This window comes from Coturnix japonica, chromosome 5, assembly GCF_001577835.2.
Source record: "Coturnix japonica isolate 7356 chromosome 5, Coturnix japonica 2.1, whole genome shotgun sequence".
NCBI classification, from domain to species: Eukaryota; Metazoa; Chordata; class Aves; order Galliformes; family Phasianidae; genus Coturnix; species Coturnix japonica.
This window is the reverse complement of record NC_029520.1, coordinates 39189209-39213772: the sequence shown is the minus strand read 5'-3', so window position 1 is coordinate 39213772 and position 24564 is coordinate 39189209. Positions and strand designations below refer to the sequence as shown.

General features: G+C 33.8%; 1 protein-coding gene across 5 annotated transcripts in view; it reads left to right on the top strand.

Annotated features, from left to right (window-relative positions):
* The window catches only part of EML5 (EMAP like 5), a 90973-nt gene that overhangs the window by 38500 nt on the left and 27909 nt on the right, over positions 1–24564 (top strand). For 3 of the 5 annotated variants that reach the window (XM_015865290.2, XM_015865291.2, XM_015865289.2), the window contains exons 14-28: positions 6399–6585; positions 7155–7260; positions 8057–8150; positions 9862–9962; positions 10995–11197; positions 12364–12475; positions 13870–13997; positions 14731–14872; positions 16696–16848; positions 17639–17770; positions 18734–18822; positions 19556–19732; positions 20706–20907; positions 22400–22526; positions 24261–24275. In XM_015865290.2, coding sequence (XP_015720776.1) covers positions 6399–6585; positions 7155–7260; positions 8057–8150; positions 9862–9962; positions 10995–11197; positions 12364–12475; positions 13870–13997; positions 14731–14872; positions 16696–16848; positions 17639–17770; positions 18734–18822; positions 19556–19732; positions 20706–20907; positions 22400–22526; positions 24261–24275 — 1968 coding nt within the window. The remainder of the gene's footprint in view (positions 1–6398; positions 6586–7154; positions 7261–8056; positions 8151–9861; positions 9963–10994; positions 11198–12363; positions 12476–13869; positions 13998–14730; positions 14873–16695; positions 16849–17638; positions 17771–18733; positions 18823–19555; positions 19733–20705; positions 20908–22399; positions 22527–24260; positions 24276–24564) is intronic. The other 2 variants (XM_015865293.2, XM_015865292.2) reach the window with 1 other exon arrangement.

The window sequence follows — 24564 nt, the reverse complement described above, 5'->3', positions numbered from 1 at the left end:
TACTCTGTGAAGTTCTTACTGGTATCATATTACAGAAACTACAATAGAAACTTGGTTTAGTTGAAGACACTTGGGTTTTGTAGTAAGTGATGTTTCTAACAGTCTTTTATTTAGAAAAAAGTTATTATCTATAAACTAGCTATTTATAAGAATTTATAAAGAATTTATAAGTACCTCGGCTTTAGTGGGAATTAAATTTTGTTTCTAAATAGATCCTGTGAATGTGTTAGAATTCAGTTTCATTCTCTTTGGTGTTAGTAATTTAAGTAACAAAGTAACTCCCAGACATATTGTTGAAATCCTATGATTTCATTTTTAGGACTGACAGTTTTCCATACTTCTCTGTAAGTGAAGGCTTTTTCATCAGAATAAAGATGTAGTGTTTTAAAGCAAGCTGATAGTGGACATTACTACATTAGAATAATAAAGTCTCAATACAAAGCAAAACCAAATTTCTTGTTAAATTAAGGCACTGGAAATTGGTCAATAGTGTGTTTTCAAAAGATATCTCTTCAGGAATACTAGTCATTTACTAGAGGTAACTAAACGAAGGATAAGTTATTGATAGTGTTTATCTTTACTGTCTGTAATGACTCTTAAACAACATTAAAATGATTCCACTTGGAATGCTCAATGAATTAATTGGTAAAGAATGCTTAATGGTTCAACTCAGCAGTTTTGTTTGTAGAAGACGTGGAGTTTCAGGATTAGCTTTGGAAATAATGACAATTAGTAACCTAGTATGAAGCTGGGATTTTTGTTTCTGTCTCTATTTGATGGTCCAGGATTCTTAGTTGAAGATTTTTTTCATAGCTATGTAGGAAAATGCGTTAAGCTGGGTAGCTGCGCTTAGTCTTTAATTAAAAAGTTGCTCTAAGAATCAAACCAGATGATCCTGAGGAAGATGCAGTATGAGTAAGGGCCCTGGATCTTTGGGATTATTGTTATTTCCTTCACAACAGAAGTGAAGCTTGGCCAGAATATCCAGGAATGAACAGAAGTAGAATGTCCTGTTGAGTTCTGTCTGGTTACCCAATGTGCATCAAGGAAACTAATGAAGAATCCATGCTGAACAACAGATTTTTCTCAATGTGTCCAGGCTGTTAACTTTAAAGTGACCCACATCCAAGTGAGTAATAGGCATATTCTCTGATTCAGGAAGTCTGCTTTGCTTCACCTTTCTTTAGATGCAATGGAAATGTCTTGGATGTTCCTTGAAAGTGTAAAAAGTGGTGCTTTCCAAAACTAGGGAAGTAAGAAGCTCTTTTTCCTTTCTTTGTTTTTGACCTGTTTTTGTGTTTTGAATTTGTCAACTGTCTTGAAAGATGAACTATAAAAATATATTAATATCCTATAGGAAATCTTTTAAACCTCTGGTTACTTCCTATTTTGGAAGGGGATAAAACCAATAATGCTTAGTATGTGAGCCAGCCTAATGAATAAAAACGTATGAGAAAGCAACTTCTATTAACAGGTTAATATTTAGGTGCATCATTTTCTAAGAGATCTGATGGAATCATCAGCGGGAGCAGATTATTAAAGTGATTATAATAGTTTGGCCTCCTGTATTTTCCTTCTGCCATGTGCAGCTGTGGTGGTTCAGAAACATAGAAAGGATACATTTTTTGAGATATTCAGAGGAACTGTTTCTCAGACTCATTGGTTTTGATCTTTTTACTAACCCAGGAATAAAGATACAGATACCTTTGCCCTGTGTTATCTTTAGGCTTTATTGCTGTCTTAAGAGCAGATTTTATTTTTCATTAATATGAAAAATAAAAGATTTTATGCAAAATTTTTTTTGAGCTCTGATGTATTCATTGAACCAATCTGATGGTAAGGTGAAACTTGGTTGTGGTTTGAAGATGGGTAGGGATTTCTCATGCTTATGAATTAGTCTTATGATACCTTGAATGGATTCCTACCAGAGCTATATAGATTCAAATGGCATTTGAAAAGAGTAGACAATAAGTGGTCCTGCCAAGAAAGCATTTCCATAAGGCGGCGCTTTTTTTTCACTCATTGTTTCTTTTTTATCCCCCTAAAGACTGATCTCAGCTGTGTGCTTGTTGTTTGGTTTTTTTTTACATCAGTTTTTTTTGGAGATTTTCAGGGGAATGTTCTGCTACAGTCAAAATTTTCCCATTTGAATCATTTACAGCATTAGGCAAGGTACTTCTTTTCCAGGCAGCACATTACCTGTGAAGTTGTCCCTGGTTTGGGCACAAAGATGTGTAGCGTGCAATTGGGAATGGGATTTAGCTTTAGATTAAAGAATTTACAGTTATTTAATTAAAGGTAGATGTTCTTATGTGTATATCTCATCATTAGTTACAGTCACTGGATATCCAACCAGTAGTGTAGCATAGACATGGATTTGGCTCATATGAAATTGAATGCCCATTTCTTTGCAGGTTACATAGACTATGTTGACTGAAGGCTGTTGATTAAATATATATGTTAATACATCTAATCCATCTATGCTTACATATCTTAAACTCAGACTGAATCCAGTCCCTTTTATTCATGACCATGATAACAGCAATGTTTTGCTTTTATTTTTCTATGTATTACTCAATTATCTTTTTTTCTTAAAGTTTCTACCGTGATAACTTCAGTCAGTCCTGTGTGGACTGATTAGATGTTACTGAAGACTACCTGTAAGCATCATGTACTGTGGAATGCAGTGCCATGTTTATTGTGCTTCTGTAGATATTATCCAATAAATATGATCTAGAGCTTCCTTTCATTACTGCTTAGTTCTTAGTCATTAATTGCAATGTCTTGTAAATGCCTGTGTGTGAAAAAAATCATACTCTCAGACAGCAGTCTTGAATGCTGAAGCATCCTCTTTTTCACCCTTCCTCGGATTGTTGGAGCCACTATTTTATCTTTTTCATGAATAGTGCATATATAGTCAAGGTTTTAGTAAATTGGCACATGAGAAGGTTCAGATGTGTTTAACTGGTTTACAAAACTTCATTGTGCTGCTCAACATTCTGTCAAAATATGCTTCATTTTAATTGAATGCTTCTTTTTCTTTTTTTTTTTTTTTTTTTTGGTAAATGGTGGAAGTAAACTAAGCCTCAAACATTTGATTATAATAAGTGGCAAACCGTTCTTTTGCATCCTAGATGAGTTTTGGGTACTCCTGTGATATACAGTATTAACGAATTTAGTTTCACTATGCTTAACCTAAGAATATACTGGCAAAGTGCTAGAAAAAATCTTAGTTTTTCCTTCATATCTGGTTTTTAAAATCTCATTTAAGGTGTATTTTCAGCATAGTTTTTATTATTCTGTACTTGCAATTAAATTTTTAACAAAGTTAAGAACACAGTGAGGCATGGGAAAATTAGTTTTGAGCAAGAACAGGTCCAGATATATTTGGCACTGCTTCCGTCACTATAATCTCTGCCCTTCACTGTATGTTTTCGTGTGCTTAAGCTGTTTTTATTGTGTACTGTGATAGGTTATTTTTTATTTCTTCATAGTTGCTGTGGGTCATTGCGTATTATGTTCCTTTAAAAGATATTTCTGGATGGGCATCAAAGAAAAATGCCTGCTTACCTTGACTGACTGTTTTGCTTTGGGTCAGGCAGAAATCACCCAGCTTCAAAATAGCCATGCGTTGCTACTGGGGGAATTTTTTAATGAAAGATATGGGTGGAAGGAGGCTGAAGCCTAGCTGGAAAAGCACCTATAGTGTTAGTCTAAATTGGTCGTTTTGACAAGAGCTCAGAGCTCACTGGAAACTGATTTTTCTGGCTATCTTGAAGAAACGTAACTCAGGAGACACTGAAAGGTTGCTGGACTGGAAGAAAAGCTGAGATTAGGAATCTGCCTGTGAGTTACCAATCTAAGGAGCTTGTAGAAGTCTTATTTACAAAGCTTTACTTTTTGTACTAACACAGTTCTTGCTTTTTAAGGAAGCTCTCTGTGCTTGTGGTTTTATGAAACCCATCTTGAGAGTTCACAGTATCACAGATGATACAAAACTGTGAGGCATGGCTGGCATGCCAGATGGTTGCACTGTGATTCAGAGGGAACTGGACAGACAGAGAACTGGGCAGAGAGGAATCTCATGAACTTGAGAACAGGGAAATGCAAAGTTTAGCGTGTAGTAATTCCAGCCATGGCTGGAAATTCTGCAAAGGACTTGGAGATTGTAGTGAGCAGTAAGCTGGCCATGATTCAACAATGCACCCTCATGGCAAAAAAAGACCAACAGTATCATGGGCTGAATTAGAAGGAGCTTTGCCAGTAGTTCCAAAGAGATGATCCTTCCCTGCTACTCAGCAGTGCTGAGATCACACCTGGAGTGTGCTGTCCTGCTCTGGCCTCCTGGTACAGGAGAGATGTGGACATACTGGAGCAGAAAGTTTGTCTGTGGCTTGGGTTGAGTATGTCATTCCTTTGGGAAAGATTGCTTTTGTATTTTTCTACCAATTAGTATTAGTAAATAACCAAACTCATATTTTCAAGAAACCCAACTCTTTCACTGTTTGAGACAAGACTAGTAAGCCTTCTGGGGGAAGTTTTTTTGCAAAGTGTTAATCATGTGTTGGTTTGTTTGGATTTGCTGTTCACTATGACTTGGGTTAGACAAGTTGGTACATCTGTGTTTAGTGCATGTGATACTGAGGCAAAAGAATTTGGCTATGTAGCACGTTGCTGAGCTGGACCATCTGCTAATCTATTTAAAAACTTCATGGGATGATTTTAGCAATTTATCCCTAATCACATATATAATCTGTTATAAATTCCAATGCATGTAATGTAGGTAAACAAACATAAATACAGTGCATTCAGACCTGATTAAAGTATGTGCTGTGCCATTATCCAGCAATATGTAAATCTGGTATGACTGAACATAGATTCATGACTAGAGTTTTCAGAAATGTGTTCCTTAAACTAACGTTGGTCAAGTACCGTTCTTATTTGGCCTGCGCATATTGTTGCACTATGTACATTAGGATGGCTTTATATAAATTTATGAAGAAGTATTGGATCCTGACTGCATAGTTTCTGTGCCATTTAAACCCTTACAGTGTTTTGCATCCAGTGGTTGTCTAATATTCATGTCCCGTGCACCATATTGGTATGTGTACAGATGCATTGTTGTCTTATGTGGCACTGAAAGACCTGTATGTTGCAAAAAGGTCCTCTTTTTTTTTTTTTTTTTTTTTTCCCCTGCATAAAAATAATGTAATTTGTTCTTTGATACATACTTTAAATTGCCCAAAGAAAATAATAGCACAAGTATAAAATAGGCATTACAGTTGTCTGTTATTTTGTAGCTGTTCCTGGTCAATTTTCACTTGCTTTATTTCCTTGTCAGCTTAGAATATATATTTTTTCTTTTGACTTGATTAGTTAGAAGTTGGGAGCAAAAGTACTTGGCTACATTCTTATCCTTTTGATCCCTACATCAAAACAATTAATGGCCAATTCATATGATGCCATATTCAGGCATCGTACCCTTCCTGTAAATTTAACTACCTTTTTAAATAAGATTTTGCCTATATTTTTCTAAAGCAGCTGGAAAGTTGATTTAGAGTGGATCTGCTAGAACTGAAACAGAAGCAGATTTATCAGGAAAGTAAGAGAATGGAATCAGAGTGCATCAGGAATTTATGGACATTTATCAGAAGATAAATGGAAACAAGTTGGCATTTTTGAACGTTCCTTCTATTCACTACCAAGGATAGCAGTATTACAAATACTACTTTAAAGCTTACTAGTTTGTTTAATGTTGTTTAAATTTCAGAGCCCCAAACCTTACTATTTAAATTATTACTCTAGCTGTTTTGACAATGCCATTTATGTATGTATGTATTTATTTTATGGAATAGTTAGTCACAACTAGGAAGAAATACATATAGTGCTATAGTGCATAATGGCCTCAGTTGACTATTGGCCCTGTCATGCCAGTTGCTGTGCTGAACTGATATTGAAAGGAGATAGGTTTAAATTGGTTGGTGCCTATGTTTTCCATGTTCTTGTAGAAAATCTTGTTGTTCAATTTTTGACCAGAAAAAGATAGGAAGTGTCCAAAAAATCAGTTTTGGGTATTTCATTTAATTTTGTTGCATGTCTCAACTCTCCACGTGGTCTGGAAAAATTATTACTTATTACTTTCTCTTCTAAAGTGGTTGTTAAGAGTGGCTATTAAATAGCAACTACTTTAAAACTAATGCTTAGTTGTACCTGTATAGTAAAGCAAATTGATCAATTTTTGGAAAAAAAAAAAAGTTAATAATTCCAAAACCACATAAATACTAACTGGTAAGTAATCTGAACTTTTACATCTACCAAACACGTAGTGCATAATTTCATATCATAAAGTATCAGTGTGTATGGTTATGACCTTGATGCACAAACTTTTTTTTCTTTAGTTACAGAGGTTACGACTGTCGGAGCAATTTATTTTACACTCAGACGGGTGAAATTGTATACCATGTTGCTGCAGTGGGAGTGGTGTACAATCGACAGCAGAACACACAGCGCTTTTATCTAGGTCATGATGATGACATTCTTTGCCTTGCTATTCATCCCTTAAAGGACTATGTGGCAACAGGCCAGGTAGGAAGTGTGTTTACCTGCAGTAAGACTTTTGTCATCACTTTGAAAAGCCTGTTTTGGAAAAAGGAGGTCCAACCTACATTTGTTCCAGTGATGGGATGCACTTCTGTTGCAGATGGAATAATGCTACAAACTGCAACATAGGAGATTTTTTTGTTGTTTTATTTTTTTTTTCCAGTTATATATATGGATTCCTCTAGGACTCTTGACTTTTATCTTCAGTACACCAGTACTTGAAAGTTTGACTTTTAGTATGATTATTGCTATGATAATAATTACTACCATAAAAATAATTATTATTGAAGTGGAGGACTTAAAACTTAAAGTTTTGCTTATGACACACTTATTATCTTAAGGGAAGAGAGCCAGCTTGTGGGAATGGTAGTTGTGATGCTGCAGTAAGTTAGTAAATTAGTACTAAAAAAAATTTGTTACTGACATATTCCACATAGTTATTGAAATATTTGCCAACATTAAAATTTTAAACAACTTTTGAATAATTGACATGAAAAAATAATAAAAAATAATGAAAAAAATTAAAAACAGTTTTAAAATATGTGTACTTTTAGGTGGGTCGAGATTCCTCTATACACATTTGGGATACTGAAACAATAAAACCACTCTCAGTACTAAAGGGCTATCACCAGTATGGCGTTTGCGCTGTTGATTTTTCAGGTAATAAATATCTATTTATTTGCATTTTCTGTACATCACTTATTTATATCCGTTACTGTACAAAAGAGTGAACTAATCTGTTCTAATGAGAGAAATTCCTTTGTACTGAAGGTTTTATATTAAAAATATTCTCCGACATCAAATGAGTGAGGCTATTTATAGTGACCATTTATTAAAAAGAACTCCTGTGGAGTCTTAAGCATAAAACTTTTTTCATGGTTAACATGGGATAAATATCAGAGCTACTGAAAGATTTGACACCATTAACAAGTATAGGAATATTTCATGAACTTCCTAGTGTTGCTTCAGTGCTTTGCTGTTCAGAAATGAGCAGGGATTTTCAGAGTGAGAAGAAGTACTCAGTGCAACCTGTGATGAAGAGTTTTGGCAGCTGTGCCAGCAACTGGCTGAGCAAAGGGCTGAGCACAAACACAGGATATCTAAGGGTAGTGGATAATTCAAAAATCTGAGAGTGATGGTTGTAATATATTTAACTTTGAAAGTTGTGATGTTTTGCTACATTCAGTCTGTCACAAAACCATGACAAGATCTTAATTGTTAAATTAATACAGACTTAACCTAGCCTGAAATTCTATCCAGCTGACCACTCAGGTTTAAAAGCAGATGACAGATGTGCCTCTAAGCACAGCATGTGATATGATTGCTCACCTGTTTCTTTATCTTCCTTATGATATTTCTAAATGAACAAATGTTCTTTCATATAATTTCTTATTATTGCAGCATGAAATTATCTATCTGTCTATCTACTCTCTCAATTGTAAATTTATTTTTCTAGCGGATGGAAAAAGATTGGCTTCAGTTGGAATAGATGACAATCATACTATTGTACTCTGGGACTGGAAGAAAGGAGAAAAGCTTTCAGCAGTAAGGTAGGAATTTAACATCATTTTAAAACTTTTGCATAGAATTAGTCTTGGGAGACAGCGAGTAAAATATATTACTTAAAGAATGAGTTTTCTAGAGTTTCTAACACTTAAGTTATAGCATTTGACACACCCTAAATATTCCTTTTGAATAAAAATTGAAGCTCTCATGAATTCTACAAGAATTACTGCAGGGGAAGCTCAAATGCTGAAGAATTAAGACAAAACTAAATTTGTGTACATTTCTTTTATGTGTTCTGAAATAATTCTTTAAAACTCTATGCACTATGCACTTCATTTTGTCACTCCTGTAACCTTTTGTGCTAAAAATTTGTCAAAGGTTCTGTACATCTAAACTATCTAATACAAATTTGTAAACCTGTCTTGTTTTTTCTCCCTAATGATCCTCGTTTTATGGTTCTCTTCAGTATTTCTGAAACACAGATATGTGCATCCCTCATTCTTTACTCAGTACCGACACTGATCTAATTTGTATTTCTTTGCTGTTTTTTTGGGTTTTTTTTTTCCCCGAACTTTCTTCCCTCTCTGAACCTTGTAAGCATGTCTGCTTCATACGGTTGCTGGTCTTTGAGTCACTGACCTTGTCTGATAAAGAAATGTCACATCCAGCCCTCAGACTGCACTTACTTGCCTTTCTCATGATGCTTAAACCTTTTGGACTCTGTACTTAGCTTGTTTATTTTAATTCGCTTTCTTCTTGAACCTACAAACTGCTTTTTTATAAATGAAACTTTATCAGTTTAGACTCTGAATTGTTTTTTATCTAGAATAGAATATTTGAGAGCAGCAGCTGTACTTTACAGATCACAGTATGAGTTTAAAAAGGACCCAGTGAATGGTCTTTGCTATTAATTTGTTCAGTGGTCTGAAAATCTCTGAAGGTAAGAGTTTTGCTGTTCTTGTCCAGGGACTAATAACTTGTAGCTCTTCAGCATTTTGAATAAAGAAAACTAATAGTAATCATTTATGTCCTTGCGTAAGTAGTAAATGTATTGACTGCTGTTTTTTAAACTCAAAACTGAATCAAGGCATTGGCCTTATGTATCTAGGAGCACAGTGGGATACCCAAAACATACAGCAAATTTCACTGCTTCTACAAACAGCTGAAAATTCCATTGAAAATTGATATAACAGCATAATTTTGATTCTAACTAGAAAAATAAAAAAACAAAAGGTAATTTTTGTTTATTATTAAATGGTAGTTTACTTTCACAATGCAAGAATGGTTTAAATAATACCTAGAACTGGATGACTTATAATTTTATGGTGAGCTCTCAGAGGTTTAAACACAGTGTAAATGCATCGATTTTAAATAGATATTTTTGTAACTAAAAGGCCACCTAGTGGATTTTTGAAGTGAATTTCTCACTTTTGGAAATGGAAAGGTAGTGAGAAATGGAACAAGATTTGGTAGATTCATTCTTTGACTTTCTTCCTTTTCATAAAAAAAAATATGACTTGGCCTTGTTGAACTTAATCAGGTTGGCATGGGCCCGCCACTCAAGCCTGTCCAGGTCACTCTGGATAACATCACTTCCCTCTAGTGTGTCAATTGTACCATTCATCTTGGTGTCATCTGCAAACTTGCTGAGGGTGCACTCAGTCCCACTGTCCATGTCACCTACAAAGATGTTAAATAACACAGGTTCTTATTTATTTTATTTAAAACAGGAAAATATTTTGCTTTGTATTTCAGGGGAAGCAAAGATAAGATTTTTGTTGTTAAGATTAATCCTTATATGCCTGAAAAATTGATTACAGTTGGAATTAAACACCTGAAATTCTGGCGTAGAGCAGGTAAGGTAACTTTGGAATTACAGCATTTTCTGTTATTTAAAGTATAAATGATACATCTTCTAAAGTGTACTTCATGTATGAAAGGCAGATATTTTCTCCATATACCTCTGTAAGTTAGCTTCTTACTAGTTCTAATAGAAGTAACACTAATGGCAATTATGGCATTGCTGATTCTATCAATTTTCTATGTTAGAGATGCAGAAATAGAATAATTTGGACTTTGCGCTGACTTCTTTATACGTAATAATGATGTAGCACACTATATAGCATATATAGCACATCTCAAAATGTTGCTGGACTGTAAAATAGTACAGCGGTTTTTGGAAGAACAGTTTGAGCATAAATTGTGTAAAAAGGAGACAAAAATTAAAGAGGACACATCTGCCAGTTGAGACCTATTGTTTTACAAGCAGCTATAGAACATTGCAATTAAAAACCTAGATAAGGAGCTTACTTTTTATCTGCTTGAAAAATTGTGAACAGTAAAGGAAAAAAAAGTAAAGAAAAGGCCCGTTCCATGATGTTAGTTTCAAATTTATAGCATCAGACTTCAAAAATGTTATGAATACAAATGGGCTACAGAAGACTAACTTACTAGCGCTCTAAGTATTCAAGCAGAATCTATGCACATGAGCTCATTTAAATCCATGCAAAAGTTTAATTTTAGAGAAAAATCTGTGAGGAGAAAAGTGGTATTAACTTTCTCAGTTCATGCTGCAAGATTGTCCAAAAGGTGAAGTCTGTGTAAATTACTATTTTAACAGCTGTGCTTGCTATCTTAACTAAGATAATAAAAACAGGAAATATGCTTTTGAGTTAAAAATGTGAAGTCTCTGAAGTCTGTGTCAGAACAGCTTCAATTAATGTGAGAAATGACACCAAAGCATATAGTTTGGATTAAATTTCCTCAGTGTCAAGAGATGGCAAAAATTTGAGACCTTTCCTCAAACCCTGGAACTATGAGAATGGAATTTCTATGAACTGTAGTAGGTATTAATTTTGTTATTATGAGCTGTTTTTGTTTTAAACCAGGGGGAGGACTAATTGGGAGAAAGGGCTGCATAGGTGCAATGGGAAGAGCCGATACAATGATGTGTGCAGTATATGGCTGGACTGAAGAGATGGCATTCTCTGGAACTTCCACAGGGGATGTTTGTATCTGGAGAGATGTGTTTCTCATAAAAACTGTCAAAGCACACGATGGTCCTGTGTTCAGCATGCATGCACTAGAAAAAGTAAGTTAACAGCTATAATTCTACGTAAACACTTATTTTTACATCCAAAAAAAAGCCCCTCATTTATTCATGATGTTCTGAGAATGGCAGTGAACAAATAATGTAAAAGATAATGGATGCTTTCTGTGAGATTTCCCAAGGTCACCGTCTGAATGAAAAGAGGATTATTCTGTTAGACTCTGTTGCCCTGCCATATTTGTGTGCACAACAAGATTTATTTTTAACTTATTTTTATGTACTGGCATAAGGCATAAATGCAACCAGATTGGAATGAGGAAAAGGACTCCATTTTTTTTCTTTTTTTTTTTTTTTAAGAGGTGCTTCACACATACTGCTAATAGCCCTGTATGAGAGATTTATTTATTTATTTATAATGTCGTTTAACTTTTTATTATTTTCAAACTAAGCATTTTCTTGAGGTCATGATATTAAATATTTTGGAACACTAAATACAAGGTGATTAGGCATGACTGAGAATTGTATTCAGTTTTAACTGAGATCATGCCCTCACATTCTGTGCTGCAATTACAGTCTATTTCCAGAAGCTTTCAATCTGTAGGCTACTACTGGGTTTCAACTTCTTTTGAAAAGCCTTTAAACATGTGCTTAAGTGTAAATAACTCTACCAGTTAGATTACCTGTATACTTAAAGTTTTATTATGTTCCATTATAAATCATTACTCCACCTTCTAATATCAGAGTTTCACTACAGAAACTTCAGACAAAGCAAGGATTGTTGATGATAATTTTTAAGTTGTAATAACACAAATATACATATATTGGATGATTTAAACACTGATATGAAGTGTGACTTGGAGTAAACAGATGAAATGCAAAATGAGTACTTAGGCTAAGTATCAAGAAAAATACTTTAATATGTCAGACAGTTACAATACTTTTTAGTATAGTAGAAGCTTATTGGATAGAGTTTGTAAATCCAGTCTGTGTACCTGAGCCACATAGAACTGTAATGATTTGATCAGGAGATCAAAAAAATCATTCTATTGCTCCTGATTTTTTTCATCTTTAAAACGTGTAGTTCTGTGCATGTGCAATTACAGTAATTTTCAATATAATCAATTTTCAATATTGGTAGAAATCAATGAAATATTAATGAAATATAGATTCTATCTTGTGGTTTTTTATTTTATTTTTTCATTTTTCAGGGATTTGTCACTGGAGGAAAGGATGGGGTAGTGGCTCTCTGGGATGATACTTTTGAACGCTGTCTCAAAACCTATGCCATCAAAAGGGCTGCTTTGGCCCCTGGGTCGAAAGGTAACACATCAGATTTATCCTGTTATTTCTGATTCTAGTTCTGGTTCTGATTTCTACTTAATAGGAAACTTTTTCAGTGAAATTGCTTTTTCCAGCCAGGGAAGATCCACGTTTGACATAGGAAATACTAATACTTGAGTCTTTACTGATTCTAGAGTCATATTTCTGTTGGAGGGGAGTGGTATGTTGTAGTGTCTAATTACACATTTATTGAAAGCAGATCTTAGTATTTATGGAGAATTACAGAATCATTTAAGTTGGAAAAGACCCTTGAGATCGTCATGTCCAACCGTCAACACTGCTAAGTCCACCACTAAACCTTAAGCACCACATCCGCATGTTCTTCCAGAGGTAGTGATTCCACTGTTTCCCAGGGCAGCCAGCTGTTCAATTTAAGTGAAGTTTTTCCTGATAACCAATCTAAACCTCCCTGGATGCAACTTGGGACCTTCTTCTTGTGTACTGAGACTGTATTTTCATGTCCTATTTTCTGTATTATCTGCTTGACTTAATTGATTTAACCTGGAGTCTCTTACCTTCCAGGTGTTTTTTGTTTGTTTTTTTTTAAAAAGTGACAACCAAAACATCTTTTCTGTTTCTAATCATGAAGTAATTTTGTCTGATTTCTTTGTTGTTGTTGTTTGTCTCTTTTGGAGAAGGAGTCTGCAAAGGAAATGGAATTTAGAATTGTGTTTAGATTTGTAATGCATTAGTACATTTCATGACTTTCTGTAAATACAAATGTGTTTTGAAATTATTATTATTATTTAATTCTTATTACTTTAATTTATTATTGCTTATAGTGTTGATTTATGGCTTTCCCTGTTACATTTTCTGGAGTGTATGTGTGGGACTCATGCTCTTGATATTCTAAATTTATTTTTTTTTCTGTGTTTTAGTGTGTATGACTTAATTTTCAGAAATCATGAATGGGAACACTTATTAAATAAAACATTCAGTTACAGGTTATCTAATTTTCCTATCAGTTCACTGAAATCATAATGTATTATAAATACTGTTAAGATAGTGATATAACTGATGTTTATTTCACATGTATTTTTCACAAAGATTACTAATGAGTCAGGCTGATTAAACTGCAAAGATGTTCTATTTAGAAGAAAGCATAGTGGCAGTTGCTTTATATAGGTGCTTTATTATGGGAAAAGATAAAGTCCCCAAACTGAAGTCCCCAACTAGTGTATGTTCTTCCCTCCACTGGGCAATTGCTAAAGTGTTCCATATGAATCCAAACATGAGTTCTGATGTGCATAAATAGGTTTTTGCTTCCTACTGAACATCTTTTTCTGCAATGGGAAAGTAATGTGTACTTATTAAAAATTTTCTTTGAGGCATAATCAAGAATCTTGTGTCTTGTATTATTTTTAATGTTCTAGGACTCCTCTTAGAAGATAATCCTTCTATTCGTGCCATTTCCTTAGGACATGGTCATATTTTAGTGGGCACAAAGAATGGTGAAATATTGGAGGTAGATAAAAGTGGACCAGTAACTCTTTTGGTTCAGGTATGTAGATATCAGTCAGCTACTATTTCATTTTTCAGGTTTGAAATAACAAGCATTTTAATTACCAGTGAAGTTAGCAAGTTATTATTTTTTCTCACATTTTTAAGGCTCAGATAAACCAGCATGATTCTCAGATAAGCGAAGTTCACAGAATTGCATGTAGAAATTTATCAAGTTCATTCTATCTGACTAAAATTGTATTGCTGTTTAAAAATGAGATACTAATCTTACTAATCTGTTCTGACTATTTGTTAATGATATTATTTTTAAAAATATTTTTTTGTTTTAAGTTTCTTGTCATAATTACGCAAAAAAAAAAAATAAATAAATAAAAAAAAATCAGTTTTCTCTTGCCATACCATACAGTGAGCACTGTCTACAAAACATGTTTTTTTCACAATGTTAACTTAAATAATATATGTAAATACAAGTCGGTGCCTCTTTAATTCACGTTTTATGAGTGACCAATGCAATATGTAAATAACTGGAGTTTTTAAAGAATGTATTACAAATACACTGGTAGAAATTACTATAATATGCACTTCTACTGTAAGTAGTAGGGTAGGACTTTTTTCAGGTACACTGTTTCTGTTCAGATACCTCTTTATTGTCTTGTAAATATGTCTATTCTCACCTGGTGGTTTTGTCTTGTTATTTTCTTAACTCCTTGTTTTTATTTTTTATTTCAGTTTGGTACGTGGAATCGTCTGATTCTATTTTTTTTTTTTTTCAGGGTCACATGGAGGGGGAAGTTTGGGGTCTAGCTACTCATCCTCATTTACCCATTTGTGCCACTGTAAGTGATGACAAAACCTTAAGAATATGGGATTTATCTCCTAGCCATTGTATGTTAGCTGTTCGCAAATTGAAGAAGGGTAAGATACTTAGTATGAAAAAAAATGTACCAGAATTCAGTTCATACTTTCTTACATGATGATTCTTCCAGAAACAGGATCAACTTGATCCTTTTCTGTAATTATTTTTTGCTGCTGTATTCATGAGTTATGTAGTGCTTTCCTAAGAAATCTGTACTAGAGATTTCTCTGTAATACCGTTCTTAATCCACTACAGCTGTAAATAATATTTAATCAATGAATTAACAATAAAAGTTGATCCAGTGACATAAACCTGCCATATTGAAGACAGTAATGGTTGCATATTGGGACAGTCAAGGAATTCAACTCCAGAAAAATTCTGAAGAAAACTCAGAATAGTGAATTCCTGTTCTTTATTATTATTATTATTATTATTATTATTATTATTATTATTATTATTATTATTATTATTATTATTATTAGAGAATATTAGTAGAATCCACAAGGAAGAAAAAGAAATACTAATCATTTACTATGTAATAAAACTCTGGTTTTGACAGATGAAGAATACTCTGTAAATAATACCATATAAAGAGACTGTTTTTAGGATTATACTGTGCTTGCCTTAACCAGCTTTTAAAAAGACATATAACTTGCTAGACAAGGGGATGTGATAGGCTTCGTGTTTGGAGTTCAGCAAAGAATTTTGATCCACACTTTATAGGAAGCTTAGATGAAAATGATCTGGATACTAACGAATTGGAAGAAAAGTGAAGGGCTGCCACAGGCAGGAGTGGTAATGTTAAAAAAGAAGGTTCAAATTAGAGCCTACTGGAGTCTTAAAGCTGATATATCTTAATATTAGCAATATTCACAGAAAAGTAAGATCTGTGATGATCTAATTCACAGATGAAACAAATTTTGAGATGGTTTCTCAGTCTTAAGAAGCATGCATGTACTGTACAAAATAAGGTGGATACTCTTGCAGAATGCAGTAATAGAAATGACATAATATTTGTAATTAAAAAAGGCAATATAAGTGTAAGAAAAATGTCTGTTGAGCTGAAGAGAAATTGAGGAGTAGGAGATTAACAGTATTGGAGCTGATCATAGGATGACAAGTACATGTAGTAGTAAGGTTTTGCGTAAAAGATAATGAAGTATTCATGTAATTTACATGAGAGTAATCAGTATTTTTGGTGTACCCTCATCTGTGTTCACCTACACTGAAAGCTGAGTGTAGACAAAGAGGAGCCACAGAGTAGTGAATGAAAAGCTTTGTCTGATGGTGTCAGCTTAGCTGGATAAAGGATTGCTGACAGCAGTTTTTTTAGAGGGAAAGTAACAGGCAAAAAGTATTTATACTAATGGAAAATTCTGCCATGGAAACTAATGTGTATAAGCTGACCAAGTGAAGATTTGACATGCTTAGTGAAAGGGTTATATGACAAAGTGACCATGAAAGCAAACAACTGGATTGTGTGAATACGGAAGATCTTTGCTGCCTAGTTTCTACTTTCTAAAGCAAAAGGTAAAATAAAAATAAGATGTAGATAGACAACAGTGGCTAAATTTTATTGTTAATTTAGATTAAATGTTTATCAATATGCAAATCTAATCTGAGATTCTGGAGTTGAGCACTTATAATTTACCACTGGCACTATCACAGATGTAGAGCTTGGAAATGATCTTGGCAGCTTCTATAATACATCATTAAACTATATACTAAAAAAACAGCTTTTCTTTACTATTAAAAAGGGCGAGGGGGGGGGGGAGGGCGAGAAAAAAAAAAAAAAAAAAAAAAAAAAAAAAAAAAAAAAAAAAAAAAAGGAGGGATTATCTGCTGTAACCATATCTGAATAGCATTTATTTATTCATCATAGGGGGCAGATGTTGCTGTTTTTCTCCCGATGGGAAAGCATTAGCAGTTGGTCTAAATGATGGAAGTTTTTTAATAGTTAATGCAGATACCCTGGAGGATCTAGTCTCCTTCCAGCACAGGAAAGATGTTATTTCAGAGATACGATTTTCTCCAGGTAAGTGATCTTAAGTGAAGATTTTTACATTGAAATTCTTCAAACAAGCTTTAGAATCCTTAAAAGATAAATGCAGTTTTGTAGTACTCTTTAACATGTCCAATGTAGAAGTCAGCAAGACTGATATTAACATTATGAAAAGTATTGGTTGTAAAGTCCAGTGTTTCTCATTCAAGGGTGATATTCTTAGAATAGGTTTGCTCAGAGCAACCTCCTAAATGCAACTGTAAGATTTTTAAATCATGAGCATCAAGCAGACTTCCTAGGGACCAAAAAAATGGGTTACACTTTGAGCTAAGTTTAGATCTAACTTACGTTATTTTTAGCTAAACAGAATGCTTGCAACTTGGTTCCTTTTTTCTCCTCCTCCCATCCTCCCAGCTTAACAATCCCAGTGAAACCAGTGTTTGCAAACAATGCAGCTCTTAAACACTGAAATGTATGGCCTAAATAACTAATACTGTTTCAGTGAAAATACTCTTCTGCAGGCAAAATTTGACATAAATAACTGATAGAAGATCTCATAGAAAATTGCTTTCTGGTTACTTCAGTCTTACCACTTACCACCATCTCATAGTTTAGTACTAAACATATGACAATAATGGTTGTATATTTCCTAGTGAAATGTTATTTAATATCAGTATTAGTTTCTCAGAATCTGTGTATGAATTAGCAGACATGTCAAAGAAATCTGACACAAATATAGCTGAATTCCAGGAAGATCTTGTTTCTAATGTACAGACCATTAAAGATTTTAAACATGTCTCATGTTTCTACTGTTGCGTTTTAGGAGCTGGAAAGTACTTAGCTGTGGCATCTTGTGACAATTTTGTTGATATTTACAATGTAATGAGCAGCAAAAGAGTAGGAATCTGCAAGGGGGCCTCCAGTTATATAACACACTTGGACTGGGACATAAGAGGTAAGTTATAATCATCTGAATTGTAAAAATGTTCCAGAAGATTGACTGTATTACAGACTGAAACAGTAATTTCCATTGACAACATGAATTTTTGATGTTGCTAACAGAGCTGTTTTAGTTCCTGAAGATGCTCGCAGCATATGAATAAATATAAAAGCATGATTTTTTTTACTCCTACTTTTTAGAAGTTGTGCAACTCAAGTAATATAGACTGCCCTTATAAATTATTATATATATATATATATATATACATCTTCTATACTTATCTTTTGTCTTTTGCTTCTTAAATAATGCACTGCAAGCTGTAGTTGCATCTTAAGCTTAGGAATATGTATTCTTGAATATTGTTAAAAATAACAGTGCTTTATTCTTCGATCTTAGTATATGACTCCTGGATCTTAATTCATTATCACTTTAAGTATTTTCAGTTCCATTTCATGAAAAAGCTTAGCAGTGCTATCATGTAATCTCTCAGTTCCTGTTCCTCCACAGAATCACCTTTGCTAATGTCCCATTTGAAATTAATTTGAAAAAAATGGTGGGTATTGGCTTCCTTTGAGAAATTTAAGAACAGAAGGAAACAGGAAGATTAATTAGAACTTTGTATGAAAAGAAGTATAGAGGCCAACAGAAATTGGCTGTTTGCAATCAGGCAGCATGTGTATTTCTCAAGCCCAGGAACATGTGCATAATAGTCAGACAGTTGCCACTAATTAGTTCTGAATCATACCCGGCACATTTTGTCTGCTGTGTTATGGGACGACCATAAGGAGAGTAAAGCGGTGTGTTACTGCAGTTTATAGAGAGTGTGAGTATAATGGGTAGAGTGATACAGAAGATCACACTTCAGTTCTGTTAGTTATATATGCAACTTTTAAATGGAAACAAATAATTTTGAGTATGTGTCTATTTTAATTGAACATTCTGATTAATGTTAAGATACCTTATGTAATATTTTTATAGGGAAGCTCTTGCAAGTCAACACTGGTGCTAAAGAGCAGTTGTTTTTTGAAGCTCCTCGTGGGAAAAAACAGACAATTCCTACTTTGGAGGTGAGGAAACAATATCTTCTTACTTCGTTTGCAAATTAGAAGTAAGATGCAACAGGCTGTCCCACATAGAAGATGTTGTATAAAAGCACAACTCGTCCGTCCTTCATGCTTTTTTTTGCAAATTGTTCAATTAAATAATATAATTGAGATGATAAATTATGTAGGGACTGTTGTATTTATTTCTTCTGTTAAGAAATTGATATCAGACTGAGTTGTGTGCTTGTGAAAATCTGATAAGCCACTAATTAGTACCTAAAGGCCTTTGAAAACCTACTGCAGAATGCCTTGCCTTTAAACTTGTTTTGAAAGACCTCTTATCCATCTTTATATAAGGGATATATATGTAGAATACATGATATGCATAGTCATGTTTATTATGTTATAGGTTTAATATTTCATTTTTCTCAGATATTATCAGGATCATTATTAGAGCACAGAGAGTGAAAATGTATAATTTTCAGAGTAATTGTTTCTGTGAGGTTGAAAAGCAGCCCTGAAAAACATCATTTGCTCTTTCTAGGCTAAAGTGACAAGGTAATTTTTTTAAATAGCACATCCACAGGGTTTGTGGATGTTACTAAAGTTAAGGCTCTTAAATGAAAATTTGAATGATACTAGTGGTTAATATTAAAATATTATCTTTTAGATGGCAAGGACTTATTATTGAAATCAGATATGGAAGAAGACTGCTTAGGAAGAAGCATGCTCTGTCTCAAACAGGTTGTTTTTATAGGTAGAAAAGATTGGCTGGGCATCATGGACAAGTGTTTTGGGCTCTTGCTGTGAAGGAATCTGGCCAATAATTGGTGAAGTCACAGATGTAACTGCTTCGTGCCTCACTAGTGATAGTAAAGTATTAGCCACAGGAGATGATTTTGGATTTGTGAAACTGTTTCGTTACCCTGCTAAAGTAAGTAGTTTTCAGCTGTGCATGTAGAAGATTGGTCGATTAAACTACCTTTTAAAAGTATTTGTAAAAATGTAAATATTTACCTTTGGAAATAAAATAATGCTTTTAGGATGTTGTCCTTACAATTGAGGGAAGTTACTGAATGTTGCAAGTTTGCAATGTATTAATCTGTCAGTTACTGAGAATGACTATTCCAGGTCAGACTAAAGATCCATCTCACTGTGTCCAATCACTGACAGTGGCAGCTGTGCGGACAAAAATATAAAAACGTGACAGATTTGAAGTGGTACTGCCTCAAATTCTAGCAATTTATTGGCCAGTCACTTTCTAGTAAAATATTTGGCCTTAGTATCCACAGTGTGGTTTTATCGGTGTATTTTTAGCCCCTTCAGGTCTTTGTAAGGCAATAAACAATTCTTTGTCACTTGTTTTCATATCATTCATGATTTTATAGATACCCATTCTGTCCCATCTCAGTCTTTTCTTCCCTAAAATGAGTATCATTAACTTTATTTAATAATGTTAACATAGCAAAGTCATTCTAGAAGAATATTTATATTGCTTTTTGAGAACTTTTTCAGTTTTCCTATATATTTGTTTGTTTGTCAGTAAATATTTCTTCAATTTTAAATATTTTACCAAATGCACAGACATTGACCCAAAATATTCTGTACGCATTTTATTCTTGATCTGCTAGATTATCTTCTCTCTTGCAAAGCACAGTGCAGCATTTATTGCTGGAATCTCTTAATAACAAATTCTTAGATGCTTGACATGGAAATATGGTTGCATTCCATAACTTTGCTAGAGAAAAGGAACTTGGCAAATCATATCATACAAATGCAAAATGGCTAAAACATGAAGTGAAGAAGTTAAGTGGTATAGAACAAAGATGCACTGGCAATTTGTTTTGGTTTGATCAAGCAGACAGCCTAATTTTTTGTCTGTCCTTTTTTTTTTTTTTCCCACGTAGGGAAAATTTGGAAAATTTAAGAGGTATGTTGCTCATAGTACCCACGTAACAAATGTCCGTTGGACCTATGATGACAGTTTGTTGGTCACTGTTGGAGGAGCAGACACATCTTTAATGCTGTGGACTTATGAGATGGAAGGACATCGGGATAGCCGGCAGTGTGACAGTGAGGAATCTGACCTAGATTCTGAAGAAGATGGAGGTCGGTAATAATGCATAGAACTGGCTGGATTATACTGTCTTAGAAAAACTGTTTTTTAATGGAAAACTGCTTTTTTTGAAATAACTTTTTCATGTGATTGTTGTAATAATAGTGAAGATGCTTCAAAACATTAAGAAAACGTCTCTTTGAGGGAAAGACTATTGTAAAGAAGATGATGGAGAAATTTGATGTGGTGCTTTGAGTTAGATAGTATAAGAGAATCTTGACATCCATAAAATTAAATATTATAGATGATGATTATAGATAACATCCAAAAAATTATAGTAAAAAATAAATTCCTAACAGTTTAGATTTGGACATTATTTATGATGGAATTATGTTGAAATCCATACAACACTTATATTGATCTTTTTCCATGTTTCCATTGCAGATATTTCCATAGCATAAAAACATCACAGTCTGAGGTAGACTAATGTTCACGTATTGTTATGATTTTGCAATAGATTAGATTATACAGTGATAACATACTGGTCATTTTTGCCATGCTTAATTTTTCCTATTACATGTGTAAGTCCAAGGGTTCATGAGCCCCTTCTGTCCTTCAAAGTGCAATTTTCCTTCTTTGTAGACTCCTTAAAAATTTTTAAAGTCGTCTTGCTAATAATCAGATAATTTTGTGTAGTATGTAAATTTCAGTTTTCAGTGAAATCTGTTAGATGACCAAAGAGAAAGTTTTAAATATTTGGACAAATGTGGGACTTGGTCTTTCTGAATCAAAAATGTCAATCTTAAGTTTTTGTTTGGCTTCTGCCTATGAGTAGTCAACACAGCTTTGCCCAATAAGCTTACCTGTGCTCAAGTGCTTTATACAGAATTCTTTTAAGGTATGTGTTCAAATATTTTCTAAGAGAAAGCAAGATCCATTATTTAGAAAGACAATGACAACATTTTCCATGAAAATTTCTCTTTATCATGTCTTGTTAATTTTGGAATTTTAGTTAGATAATAAATGCACAGAATGTTGCAATTAGTAGTTTTGTTTTTTTAATGAAATGAAGAATAACAACCCAGTCACTCTACCTTTGATCATGTCTACTATACTGAGTATAGCAAATATATTCTTTAGGGAATATGTTATTATATATTAAATATATTATAATATATATAATAATATATTAGAACCTTGTGGATAGATCCTGAAATTGACAAGAACCAGATGCTAAATCTTCCAGAACTAATAGCAGGTGTCATGCAGCCAGGTGCTTTTTAGTTGCTTTGAGTAACAAAACAAACAGAAATAGGATTGCTTCAAATGTCACTTGAATCTTTCTTAATAGTTCCCCAAGGATGTTGCAGGGAATTTGATTTCTTAGAATGTTTTCATTAACAATATTCACAATTCCCAGCTGCTTTCCTTCCTTTTTGTATTTGTTTTTAATAAGCTATAATTGTACACTGCTTCACTGAAAGATGCACAAATTATGCATCTTTTTTTCTTTGTTTTGATTCTGTTCACTTTATTTTTTTTTAGGTTATGACAGTGATGTGACAAGGGAAAATGAAATTAATTACACCATCAAAGCCTTATCAACAAACATTAGACCAATGTTTGGAATTAAGCCTCATCTACAACAAAAGGAGCCAACCTTAGATGAAAGGTAATTGCTAAATTATAATTCTAGCCAAGAAAGCAATCTGGAAGATAATTAATAGTAAGATATAATCATATTGAATTATATATACATCTAAAAGGGATATGTATGAAAAGAATGGAAATAATTTATTGGGGAAAAAAATGTTCATCAGTTAGTTGACAATGGCTAAGGACTAGGCTGTATCTTCTTTTCAGAGAGAAGACTGCTATTGATGTATATATACTTCACTATATACTTCACAAATATACTTCACTGTATTTGAGGAATTACTTGAGATAGAATTGAAACAATTGCTGTTGTTTGTTAATACTCTACCTTTGAAACTTTTACTGTTTGCAAGTGATAGCTAGTGATGTCACTGTAGGTAAGAACCTGTTCAGTTGTTTTATTTTAAGACAACTTTCAATTGTTTGTTTTTGCCAAGTGGAGTTGACTAATTTTTCTGATTACATCATGTTTGTATCTCCCTGTAATTTCTTCATTTATTTGAAAAATTGTGTCTGTTGTGTTGCTACAGTTTTATTCATGAGTCTTGGAAAATACAGTTGATTGCTTTGCGTGATTTGGAGTTCATAGAATCCTTAGAGTTGGAAGGGACCTCTGAAGGCTGTCTAGCCCCCTGTAGTGAACAGGGATACCACAGCTATGTTGGATTGCCCAGGGCCTTATCTGGCCTTACATTGAGAGTCTCCAGGGATGCGGCATCAACTAGGAAACTTGTTCCAGTGCCTCATTGCACTCACTGTAAAAGACTTGCCTTATATCTTACCTAAATCTACCCTCTTTGAGCTTGAAACTATTTCCTCTTGTTCTATCACCACAGACCATACTAGTTAGTTGTACCTGGTTCAGTAGTGTATGATTTAGAAGAGAGAGGAACTACTGGGGAGCAAATAAAGTTAGACCAGCACATAAAGTAATTGTAAAATAAGGCAACGGGGGAACACTAGTATTAAAGAGAAGAGTAAAAACAAAAAGCAGTTTAACAAGGTTGGGAAGATGTAGAGAAGTAGCAGATGGGGAACCTGCAAGAATGCGAGGTGATATGTTACGATGCATTGTCTCTTCCCTTAGTGAAGCTGGCAGATATGTGACGCCCTCACTGAGAAATGCAACCTGATGTCTGTGGGGGTTTTGGTGTCTTTTGTTTTTATGTTTTGTCTCTGAAGTAGGAAAGGGATGCATATAAAGTAATGATCCCTGTTTTTCATTTAAAAGGAAACGCTTTCTTTCTGTTGATTTATTGGATTATTTTGATGTGGAAATCAAAAAAAAAAAACATAATACATCTATTATTATATATGTATATATATTTAGTTCTGCTATAGAAAGCTGTGGTTTAATAATGTTAAAAACGAAGCTGTACACCTCTTGTTTTTCATTCAATGATTGTGTCTTGAAATTGATGGAGCTGTGGTTTTCGTTTTCATGTAGAATACTAAAGAAAATTAACTTTTGAGTAAGTCAACTAGGTTCTGATTTGAAATGCATGAAAACTGATGAAAGTACTCAATTGTTTTTGTTATTCAAAAGCTTGGGGTCCTAAAACTTCAAATGGAGAGGAAAGACATTTCTGTGAAGAATAAAAGCATGATATGGTTCCTGTGTGCGTTTTAGCTTCTGAATTACTGAAATTAATAACATTACTTAAGATTGGTAAATGTCCTCTTAGGTCTATTTTCATAAATACTAATTTTTATTTTACTTTATATTCTTTCTGTTTTGCTTCCTATGAAGGCAGGGGGTAGTGAGGTAAGTTCAGTTGCACAGAGTGCAAGATATTTTAAAAACATATGCAGCTGAAAAAATAAAGCTATACGTTGAAATAGAAGTGAATTTTTTCACACTCTTCTATGAAATAGTAGCTTGTTACTGGTTAGGAGAGACATATGAGGCAAAGAAATTGCTCAGTCTGAGTTAATAAGAGTGGACACTGAATGGAGTAGATGGAAGGAGATGAGCAAATCTCATCCTCTCTTCCTCAGTACTCTACAGTGGCTAAAAGCTCTACTAGTTTATTATGCAATTTTGTACTTGCGAC